The sequence below is a fragment of the Pipistrellus hanaki genome, assembly GCF_964339955.1.
Source record: "Pipistrellus hanaki genome assembly, chromosome: 10".
NCBI lineage: Eukaryota > Metazoa > Chordata > Mammalia > Chiroptera > Vespertilionidae > Pipistrellus > Pipistrellus hanaki.
In genome coordinates, this window is record NC_140512.1 from 2489715 (window position 1) to 2501637 (window position 11923).

Sequence of the window (11923 nt, forward strand, 5' to 3'; positions counted from 1 at the left end):
CGCCGTGCATGACGGCGCGCCCGCTCCAGGCTCCCGCGGGCGGCGCTTCCAGCCGGGGCCCCGGCGGCGGCGAGGCACCGGGCGGCACAGGCACCGGGCGGGCGGCCGGGGCCGGGCTCGGAGCCGCCCGGCGTCCCGCGGGGCCCCGCCGCCCCGGCAGCAGCGTCCGGCCGGGCGGGCCCCCGGGGGGCGCGCCGCCGGGGCCGATGTGCCGGCGCGCGGCCCCGCGCCCAGGCCCCCGCGCCCGCGGCCCGCCGCCCGCCTAGGAACCGGCCGGCGAACGCCGCCCGCGCCGGAGGTTTGTCCCCGCGCGCGATCCGTCCGCCCGCGCGGCCCCGGCGCGCGGCGATGGGCGAGACCATGTCCAAGCGGCTGCGCCTGCACCTGGGCGCCGAGGCGGAGATGGAGGAGCGCGCGTTCGCCAACCGCTTCCCGGACTACGAGGCCGCCGCCTGCGCCGACGCCGCCGCCTCCGCCGCGGCCGAGGACGCGGACGACGCCAGCCCCGCGCCCGCCCCCGACGGGCTCGGCCTCCCGTTTCACGACGACGGGAAGGTGAGCGGCGGCGCCGAGGCCGGGCCTGGGCCGCGCCGGGCGGGGGGAGCCGGGCGGTGGTAGCGTCCACCCGCCCCGCCCACAGCGGGCTGATGTCATCGATCCGCCCTCTGCGCGCTGACGTCACCGGCCCCGCCCACCTGCGCCGCGCGCTGGACCGGCCCGCGTCCCGCCTGGGCCAGGCTCGGGGAGCAGGTCCTTCCGCCCTGTGGGTCCCTCCTGGCCGCCAGCCCCAGGCGGGCGGGCCCTGCCAGGTGGGGCCGCCTTCCCCGCCTGGCGCCCCGGGCCCTCAGCCTTGGAAGTGCCCGGCGGAGGGTCTGCTCGGGGCCGGCGGGGCGAAGGCGCTGGTTGGATGGCAGCGATGCCCTTCACTGCCTGCAGGAGCCAACGCGCGCTGCGAACCGGCTCCGGTGTTCCCGGGCCGCCGGCATCCTCTGTTTGCACGTTATATGTGTCGCTTAGGGTTCACGTTTTTTAAAATATATATATTTTATTGATTTTTTTAGAGAGGAAGGGAGAGGGATAGAGAGTCAGAAACATCAATGAGAGAGAAACATCGATCAGCTGCCTCCTGCACACCCCTCACTGGGGATGTGCCCGCCACCAAGGTACATGCCCTTGACCGGATTCGTACCTGGTACCCTTCAGTCTGCAGGCCGACACTCCATCCACTGAGTCAAACCAGTTTCTGCGGGCTCACGTTTTTAAAAATATGTATTTTATTGGTTTTTTACAGAGAGGAAGGGAGAAGGATAGAGAGTTAGAAACATTGATCAGCTGCCTCCTGCACACCCCTCACTGGGGATGTGCCCGCCACCAAGGTACATGCCCTTGATGGGAATTGAACCTGGGTCCTTTCAGTCTGCAAGTCGCTGCTCTATCGACTGAGCCACACCAGTTAGGGCAGGGTTCACATTTTTACAGTAAAAAGTTTATACTGACCGCTGGCAAACGCTCATGCTTGCCACCAGTAGCTCTCAACCACTGCCAAGGTTGGTGAGGGTGCGGGAAGCGAGCCCCCCACTCGGCGGAGCCTCCGTGGGAACAGTCAAGGGGCTGGAGCCGCTGTTTCATTTCTGCCCACACACTGAGAGAAACGCTGACCATGAAAATGACTTTTTTCTTTCTTTTTACCCTTTGTATGTACCGTATTTCCGACGTATAAGACGACCCCCTAATTTTACAGTTAAAACATAGGTTTAGGCCTATATTCGCCACTTCCGAGGCAACACCAGTTCTTTTTTTAATAGACCGCCGCTCTGACTCCGGCCAATCTGAGCAGGCTTTTTACTAGAACACAGTGTACATGTTGTTGCCTCGGAAGGGGGAGGTAGTCTTATACAGCGAATATAGGCCTAAACCTATGTTTTAACTGTGAAATTAGGGGGTCGTCTTATATGCCGGAAAATACGGTAGTGAATGTGATTTTTACCCCAGCTACAGGGCTGGGCAAAAGTGGGTTTACAGCTGTGAGTTCACAAAACAATGTTTATTCTTGTGTTGTTACTTGTTACTGATTATATATGTTTCTATGCGAACCACTGTAAACCTGCTTTTGCTCACGCGTGCCTATACCGAAGGGATTGGTGAAAAGGAAGTTAAAGCACCAGTGATTCATGCGGCTTGTATTTCTCTCCGTGCAGTGAGACAGTGAACTCGCAGGGCGGGACGGTGCTAGTGGGTGTGCGTGCTTTCGGGAGGAAAGGGCAAGTGGGAATTGTGTTCTTAGACATGAAGGAGGGGCGGGCTGTGATGTTAAAAGGGGAAAGTCACAAGATAAAATGAAGATGGATTAAGTTCCACTATCTTCCATAGAGATACTTTATGATTGGCTGATTACTACATTTTATTGTTAAAACTAGAGGCCTGGTGCACAAAATTCCCCTCAGCCCAGCCTGCACCCTCTCCAATCTGGGATTGGGCCTAAACCGGCATTCGGACGTTCCTTTCACAATCCGGGACTGCTGGCTCCTAACTGCTCACCTGCCTGACAGCCTGATCACCCCTAATTGCCTCTGCCTGTCAGTCTGGTCACACCCAACTGCCCCCCCTACCCCCCACCACCACCCCCCCCCCCCCCGCTGAGCTGGTTGCCCCTTACTGCCCCCCCCCTTGCTGGCCTGGTTTCCCCCAACTCCCCCCAACCTTTACCCTCTCCTACCTGCCCCATCCCCTTTGCACCCTCTGGTGACCACCATGCTGTTGTCTGTGTCTGCAGGTTTTTGTCATTAACCTTTAAACCATCTTTCTTATTCCCTTTAACTTAGAGAAGTTAAAACATCTGTGTAGTCAAATCTACCACCTTTCAATGGTTTTGTTCCTTTGGTTCTGCAACTTCTTTTGTGTAATCCTACCTAAGGCTTATCGTGGGGGGGGGGGGGGCATTATCTCATTTAAAAACTTACCTTAATAAGCCAAGACACACTCTCCAACCTGCGAAGCGTTAAAATGGGCCAGGCAGTGTAGCTTCCGTCTATTGACGTTCTCACGACTTAGACTGGTAACGGATTTATCACAACATTGTCCTGCTCCTGTGCCGTTTATATCGATGTCCTCTGGTTCTCAGATCATTCCCACCTTCACAAGGCGGATCCAGACCAAAATCAAAGATCTGCTTCAGCAGATGGAAGAAGGACTGAAGACGGCCGACCCACATGACTGCTCTGCTTACACTGGCTGGACAGGTGAGAGCTGGGTGCGAGGGGGGGTGACTACTGTGTTCTATTCTTAGATGATGGTACCTAAGACTTGGGTGTAAAAGTCTTTCTCCTGTAAAATGGTGAAGCTCTGTACCCTTCCCATGAGGTTTTGAACTGTCTTCCCAGAGGAGATGCTTTAGAACTTTATTTCTAAAACATTTTGCCTGCAAGTTGGAAGCTTGACATGTCATCTGCTACGTGTCTGTCACGTGATTTGCCCTAATGTACGGCGACTACAGAAATGGGTGCTAAGAGCAGGCTTGCCCCAGACCAGTGTTTGTGCTGCCTTTTTACTACCCTGAGTTTTTTTGTAAGTCTATCTATCCTGTTGCCGTTCAGAAGTACAGGTGTTCTGTAGTTTTCACGTAAATGTAAAGCAGTGCCCTAACGGTGCAGGGAGGGGTTAACGCTCTTCCCGGCATTCCCAGGCATAGCACTGCTGTACCTGCAGCTGCACCGGGTGACGGGTGACCAGACCCACCTGCTGCGGTCCCTGGATTACGTCAAGAGGACGCTTCGGAACCTGAGCGGCCGCAGGGTCACCTTCCTCTGCGGAGACGCGGGGCCGCTGGCCGTGGGCGCGGTGGTGTACCACAGGCTCAGGAGCGACGGCGAGTCCCAGGAGTGCATCGCAAAGTGAGTGCTGAACGCTGAGGTCTCCTCCGGACTCTCAGCGGGAGGCCCTGCTGTCAGAAGGTGTCCAAAAGGAAGCCATTGTTAACTCACCGGCTACAGACCTCCCCGAGCAGTGGAGAGTCGGTGTGTGAATTCTGAGCAGGTGTGGGATCGTGTGCTCCTTTCTACCCACACTGTGCTGGCCTTAACGTGGGGAGAGAGGGGGGCAAGCAGGGGACAGGACACGTGTTTCTTTGCGTTACTTTCATCATTTTTCTGTGTAACTTTTGGCGCCTTCGGTGCACGGAAAGGTGCCTGTATGCCTCAGACCTAGGGTGAGGAAGTTGTTCTCGGTTCCATGGCAGTGGGACAGGTAGAGCATCCACGTTTTGTGCATCTGTCGGCTTCTGTTCTTCCCTGGAGAAGCAGAGTCCAGCGCTCACTGCCGAGGCCGTGGTCCCCAGCTCAGGCTGGGCTGTTCCTGTTTACTGAACGACAGACAATTCACTTTCTTCTAATTCTGAATTTCAAAATTGAGTATCTTCTCTTCCATGGCGTAGGGTAGATGTACGGTAGACATTTTGACCATAACGATGTTTTGTTACTCACTGTAATATCTGAGCGAGAAATGAGTGAAATGGAAAAGGTTTTCTTTTCTGGTTTTTGGTATTTCTTTAAACCATTTAAGTTGAAAATAACCAACAGTTAATCACAGTTTCAGGAAGGTAGCCAGGACCTTCCCTGGGAAAAGACACTTTCTCGTTGGGTAGACTTTTGCAGCTCCAGAAATCCATCGTCTGCCAAGACTCGGACCTCCCCGACGAGCTGCTCTACGGCCGGGCCGGGTACCTGTACGCCCTCCTCTACCTGAACACGGAGATCGGGCCGGGCACCGTGTCTGAGTCGGCGGTCAGAGAGGTAGGGTCTCCTCGCACCCCGCCCATTCGGGCCTGCTCTCTGCCTTAAGAACAGTAACTTCTAAAAGCAGATCGTAGCTAATGCGTAGCTCCTTCCTGCGTCTTCCAGGAACGTGTGGGGGTTTTTAACCTGTACTCCTCTTAGACCTGTGTCCAGTCAGTGTTTTCACTAGAATAAAACAGCCCCAGCTTCAGGAAGGTAGCATGTTTGCCTTTGAGGAGATGTCTGAGCCGGTGGGCGGTCCCTCTATCTTGTTTGCCCACATCCTGGGGCCGTGCCCTTGTCGGCATGGCCCAGGCTGGGTGAGCACCTGTGCCCGGGGACAAGTGAGTGAGTGGAGGATGGGCAGCTTCCTTGTCAGGCCAAGAACAAGAAGCTGCTCCTCTCAGCTCTGCTCCCATCCCACACACACAACTCAGCCACGGGGTTAAGAGGCCAGGAGGCCCAGCTAAACTTGTACCAAAGGGACCAGAAGTGTGACGGGAGTCAGGATGTTAGAGCCAGGCAGGATCTGCACTCCAGCCTCAGTACAGCCATTCAGGTCTTCTTTTTATCTAACTAAGGCTCTGCATGTCACAGCAACCTCATGTCACTAGCTTTTCCCACACACAGCCAGTTCATGCAGCTTTTCCCACACACAGCCATTCCTGCAGCATTTTATGGGAGGTCACCAGTCTTTTTGGGAAAACATTGCAGCTACAAAGCAACTAAGAAGAATATTTTTATAGGAAACTTATTATGCATAAAAGTTTTGGTTTGGTGGTTTGACTTTTTCTGCTCTACGATTGTCTACTGATTTCTCTCTGCCTATATTTGTTAATTTACAAAATGAAGAACAGTGCTGGTTGCTGAGTGCTTAGAGATTTATGGATGATGAAGATATCTAAGCACATGCTGTTAGTGGTATCAGTAAAACAGGACACATGTAAGTTTTCCAGACGTAAGCTGTGTCTTATCTCTGCAGGTCGTCACTGCTATCATTGAGTCGGGCAAGGCTCTGTCGAGGGAGGAGCGGAAGGCGGAGCGCTGCCCCCTGCTGTACCAGTGGCACCGGAAGCAGTACGTGGGGGCCGCCCACGGCATGGCCGGCATCTACTACATGCTGATGCAGGTGGGAGACGCTCTAAACACTGACCACGCGGGCGGACATAAAGCAGGAGGTCGGCTAGGAAAACGGAGCTAAACGTGGCCACAGACCAGGCAGGCTGCAATAAGGCCCTCTGAGCCAGGACCCCTCAGCCTGCTGCACTCACCCAGCAGTGAGCGCCGGAGCTCGGTCGCAGGAAGTCTGCGCAGATCGGGTTCTCCGCCCACTGGCCGGTGGGGGCCTGCTGCTGCGGAGGAGTCCCTGTCCCCATTGGGCAGAGCTCCCGCGAGCCCCCGGGCCCTGTGCCCACCGGTCTGGGTGAGACACGGGCGTGGTGGGTCATCGTTCTCTGTGAGACGCACAGTGCCCAGCTGAGGGAGAGCCTGGCTGCCACACCCTGAGCTCAGGGTGTGGAAGACGTTTTCACCTTTAGTTTCTGTAAGATAAATCATTTATGTATATTCCTCACGTGTGCGGTTTCATAGAGTAAGCATTTTAAGCTTTATCATTACCAATATACAGAAAGAGATAAAATGTTTCAGTGTGTGAATGTAAAAAAAAAATACACCAGACTGGGACATCAGTCTCTGAAATCAATGAAAATATATATATTTAAAAAAGAAACAGACAGGCCAGCTCTCTGTGTTAACTTTACGTGTTAACTTGATATTTATTCACGGTGCCGAGAGGTGTGGTCAGACATTATCCTGAACGTTTCTGTGAGGTTTATACTTAAATGGGTGGAAGATGTGCCCTGGACTTAATTAACCCAATAACTGAATCGATTCTAATTTTATGTGCTTCTCAGTATCCCAGGTAATTGACATTAGCCATAGAGAGAGGTTTTCTGAAGGAAAAGAAGACACTTAGGAAAGTAGGTTAAGTGTTGTATTTTGTTTGCTTGAAGCCAGCAGCAAAAGTGGACCAGGAGACGCTGGCCGCGGCGGTGAAGCCCAGCATTGACTACGTCCGCCACAAGCGCTTCCGCTCCGGCAATTACCCGTCGTCGCTGAGCAACGAAACGGACCGGCTGGTCCACTGGTGCCACGGGGCCTCGGGGGTCATCCACATGCTGATGCAGGCGCACAAGGCCAGTGCCTCCTCCCCTCCCGCTCCTCCGTGGCCTCCGTCAGCAGCTCCTGTGGTCAGGTGCAAGGGGGACGGGGACACAGAACAGACTGAGGCTGTAGGAGCTGCTGCAGGAGGAGGGAGTGTGTCTGCCCAGGGCCGTCAGGAGGAGGGAGTGTGTCTGCCCAGGGCCGTCAGGAGAAGGGAGTGTGTCTGCCCAGGGCCGTCAGGAGGAGGGTGTGTCTGTCCAGGGCCATCAGGAGGAGGGACTGTGATCTGCCCAGGGCCGTCAGGAGGGTGTGTCTGTCCAGGGCCAGCAGGAGGAGGGGTGCTGTCAGGAGGAGGGTGTGTCTGTCCAGGGCCGTCAGGAGGGGTGGCTGTCTGTCCAGGCCCCCAGGCTGCCGAGCGTCCTGTGGCTCCTGAGGGGACGGGCAGGTCTCGCTGGCCCCCTGAGCCTCCTCCCGCCTCCTCCCACCAGGTGTTCAAGGAGGAGAAGTACCTGAAGGACGCCGTGGAGTGCAGCGACGTCATCTGGCAGCGCGGCCTGCTGCGCAAGGGCTACGGGCTCTGCCACGGCACGGCCGGCAACGGCTACTCCTTCCTGTCCCTGTACCACCTCACCCAGGACAGGAGGCACCTCTACCGCGCCTGCAAGGCGAGCTCTGCCGGACAGCACAGCTCCCCTCCTCCCTCCGGCACAGCCCGTCCTGCCCCGTCCACCGCGCCCCGGAGTCAGACCCACTCCTGTTCCCGAGCCCCTCGCCCTGCCCGCCTCTCCTCTCCCCGCGGCTCAGCTGGTCCCCATCAGGGACACCTCCCCCCTCCCTCCCCCCTCCCTTCCCCTTCTTCTACCCGCCCGCCCGCACCCCCCCCAATCCCCAGGCTCAGCCTGGGTGGCGGCTCTACAGCAGACACCCCACTGAGAGGAGGCGGACAGGGCCCAGCACAGAGCCCACGCCCCGCCCTCTGCACTGGGTGCAGCCTCCTGGCCTTGGCATGGGGGGGCGGGGGGTCCCTGGGGGAGGTCATCGAGTGTCTGCTTTGCTGCCTCCTGGGTGACCTCTCAGCCTTGACAAGCAATGTCTCCTTAGTTTGCAGAGTGGTGTCTGGACTACGGTGCCCACGGATGCCGCATCCCCGACAGACCCTACTCCCTCTTCGAAGGTGAGGGGGCCCCGGGTGTGGGGGCGGGAGCGGCCCCTCTCTGCGGGACCGGCACCAGTGCCTCTGCTCCTGCTCCTGCTCCAGCGATGACCCCACAGCCATCAGTCCTCACTCAGGATTCGTGGCTGAGTTACATTAGTCTCCCTGCTGCCCGCCTGGTGCTCCTGTGACTGTCTCCCGTGTTTGGTCTCTTGTGAAGCAAATGCAGACAGCAGGGCGCTTGCTGCTTGGCAACGAGGACAGGCTGCCTTCCTGCTCTGCTCCCTGGGCGGTGCTGTGTGTGCCATGCTCTGCCACAGGACCTCGTTAGTTAGCTGCTTACATGTATCCAATCACTTCAGTTACATAAACAAATGTGACTGATCAATATTGGTATTTAAAAAAGCATTAGTAGCTGGAAATAGTGGTAGTTGGGAAAAGTTATGAGAATATTGAAGAAAGTTCTGGAAAACAAGAGCAATGACAGGAAGTGGAAAACAGTGGTAAGTCTGCTGCAGGCACAGCATGTGACCATAACCCGAGAAAGCAAAATAGCCTACAGAGCGCCCTGGGGGATGTGTGTGTGTGCGTGTGCAAGTGTGTGTGTACAAGCATGTGTGCTGTTTGTGACCGCTGCCTCGGGTGGCTCCTGACCAGCAGGGTCAGGGGCTGTGTCCCGCCCAGTGCCCTTCGTAAAGGACCCCTTGATTGCAGGCATGGCTGGTGCGATCCACTTTCTCTCCGACGTCCTGACCCCCGAGACATCCCGGTTCCCGGCGTTTGAACTTAGCCCTTCGCAGACGGATAAAAAGATGTAAAAAGACTCCTCAGAGCCCCGTCTGGACCAAAAGCCACGAGACTGCTCGGTGCCTGACGGGAAGCCGGGCCTGTGTGCAGAGGCCCTGGACCTGGCGCCGAGTGGCCGCTCCCGTCACGCCCGTCACAGCCCCACCCCGGCCACGCCGTCCTCACCCAGCTCCCGCGCGTTTGCATGTCCCTGGTGTTTGCTGTGTGGGTTTCAGCTGTGCTAGGCAGAAGGCCCTCTGTGCCCTCGCACGGAGCTGGCCCCTGGGAGGTGGCAGCCCCTTCTCTGTGAGTCACTTCCCGGCAGGGCAGCGGGCCCACACCCCCACCGCACGCTGCGCCTCCGGCAGGAGGGAAGGGCTCCGGGACCGGAAGCGGAGCCGGTGAGAAGGTTCGGCTGCAGGGGTCCAGGGCTCAGCCTTCCCTCCAGGGTTCAGTGCTCACCTCGGTGTTTGTTGTTGTTGTTGTTGTTTTATTTTCTTTACATCCTTACCTGAGGATCTGTTTTACTGGCTGAGAGAGAGAGGAGAGGTGAGGAGAGAGATTGCCTCCCACACGTGCCCTGACAGGGACTCGAACCCGCAGCCTTTGGATGTACGAGAATGACGCTCCAGCCACTGAGCCACCGGCCCGGCTCGCCCCGGTGGTTTGAGCAGCCGGTGCCTCTCAGCAGCGTGGCCTCGGGACCCGGGCGGCTGCAGGTGAACCTTCTGTGACAGCTGTGTGTCAGGGCCCGGCGTGGGCAGTCCGCGGCTCCCCGTCCGTCCGCCTTGTGTGTGTGGCTTTAAGTTCCGTGAGTAAAGTTCCAGAAGGCGACCGGCAGGCAGGTCTCTGTCCCGTGTCCCTGCAATTAAACTGTCAAACTTGGTCCGTTATCTAGGCATCCGCTCGGGATCCATGCGTCCTGTGCTTTGTTCACTGGGGGATGACAGGATCATGATGACGCATGTTAAGCATGAACGTGCTGGTCTTCACGTGTCCACACGGGAAACACAGTCCAATGAGAACCTGGCGGGCATGTGCGTGTAAACGGGCACGGCTCTGGGTGAGCGTGCGTGCCCCCAGTCCTGCCACTGGGCTCCGTGGGTAGCAGGTTTCCCTCGGGACGGCTGGTCTGGAACGGCTCACCTGCGCGTGAGGCGGGGTTCGGGAGACACCGAGGCCCCAGGCCTGGGCCTGTCTGGCCACCAGCAGCCCCTGTGCCCTCACAGAGGGGGTCAGCACGGAAGGCAGGTCACGGCCCTCCTGGCGAGGCTGAGCGCCCCAGGCCAGCCTGATGAATGTGACGGCTCAGCCTTCACATAGCCACTGTGTCCGAGTCACATCTGTTCCCACGTGGGGCTGGTGACATCCCTGGTCACAGATCCCCAGGGATGTTTTTAAGGGGCTTCCTGGGCAGCCAGGCCCTGTCACCCGGAGGACATGCATCTGGAGAGCCCAACCGTCAACCTGCTCCCGCCCCATCCACACACAGCCGCGCACGGGGTCCACAGCCGCACCCACACACAGCCGCGCACGGGGTCCACAGCCGCACCCACACACAGCCGCTCACGGGGTCCACAGCCGCACCCACACACAGCCGCACCCACACACAGCCGCACCCACACACAGCCGCGCACGGGGTCCACAGCCGCACCCACACACAGCCGCTCACGGGGTCCACAGCCGCACCCACACACAGCCGCGCACGGGGTCCACAGCCGCACCCACACAGCCGCTCACGGGGTCCCTCGGCCCACGAGGCGGTGGCCTGTGCTGTCGCGTGTCCCGGGGAGGCCTGGGGGCTGCACAGGACTCGGCCTCCCAGCCAGAGGGGCGTGTCCTGGCCGCATGTTCCCAAACAGGGTGACCTTGGTCACTGCGCACCCTCCATGTATGACAAGGCTCTTGTTGGCCTTGTCTTGGGCTGACACGTGAGGGACAGGGAAGCTGCCGGTACAATACTCAGGAGTCACACTCACAGGTTTGCTCTCGGCCAGGCGGCCTCACACCCTCCTCCTCCCCATTGGGTGCCAGCAGGTGGAGGGGACGTGGCATGGGCCAGGGTCAGGCATAGTCAGGGTCACAGTCAGGCACAGTCAGGGTCAAGGTCAGGGTTAGGTAGGGTCAGGGTCATGGTCAGGCACATGGCATTTGGGAGTGGGTTGCCTATTGCTGTCTTTGAAGCACTCTGGGCTGCACAGGGAAGCCCAGCAGCATGGGGGCTGGGAGGAGAGGAAGCCCAGCAGCATGGGGGCTGGGAGGAGAGGAAGCCCAGCAAGGGGGGTGGGGCGGAAGCAGCCCTGGATCGGGCTGTGCTCTCCTGGAAGCCATGAGGGGGAGGCAGGGAGAAGAGGGATCCGCTCTTCGGAGAGGAAAGAGTTGTCCATGGTGAGAGAAAGGGGATCAAGAATATACTTTTTTAAGTTCAGAAAACTAACAGCGTGTTTGTGAATCCGTGAGCAGGACCCAGAGGGCCGTGTTTGAGACGTGACATGGCACAGGAAGGGGGACAGCGGGGGGGAGCTGGTGCCCAGGCCCAGACCAGGGGGCGCAGAGCTGGAGCCTGCATTCCACGTCTCTGGTCACAGATGGGCGCAGACGCTGGTGGGCGCAGAGGGGCGGTAGGCGCGGTAGAAGTCTGATTTCTTCGGTGTTCTCAGCGGGGCATCTGCTGAGTGAAGGTGGAGGAGGAGGTGTGAGGACCGGGAGCGAGAAGAGAAAGTGTGAATGTCGCCAGGAGACGGAGGAGGGTGAGTCAGCGGCTCTCAAAGCCAGCACGCCCAGCAATCTCTTGGAGGCTTGTGGAAACTCGGGCCCCTGGGCCGGTGGGATCCGTAGGTCTAGGTGGGGCCCGAGGGCGTCTCCTGCCGAGTCTAGGGTGATGCTGGTGGTGCTCGCCTGGGGACCCACCCATCAGCGGAACTTGCCGTGGCTCCCTGGTTCCTCTGTCGCCCCAGGAAGGCTGGTCTGGACCCCCGCTGCCCGGCATGGTGGCATCCAGAGCCCACGTGGTTGTGGACATAAGGGAGATGGGTGGGTGGGCTGTGGTGGT

The 11923-nt window shown here is 58.4% G+C and overlaps 1 protein-coding gene across 1 annotated transcript; it reads left to right on the forward strand.

The window, feature by feature from the left end:
- The first annotated feature begins 264 nt into the window (after positions 1 to 264).
- LANCL2 (LanC like glutathione S-transferase 2) lies at positions 265 to 9764 on the forward strand. The gene is made up of 9 exons (XM_084896478.1): positions 265 to 555; positions 3122 to 3239; positions 3683 to 3890; positions 4640 to 4787; positions 5752 to 5898; positions 6782 to 6964; positions 7421 to 7597; positions 8034 to 8106; positions 8800 to 9764. Exons 1-9 carry the CDS (start codon positions 349 to 351, stop codon positions 8901 to 8903), a joined length of 1365 nt encoding a protein of 454 aa, XP_084752604.1. The 5' UTR covers positions 265 to 348; the 3' UTR covers positions 8904 to 9764.
- The last annotated feature ends 2159 nt before the right edge of the window (positions 9765 to 11923 follow it).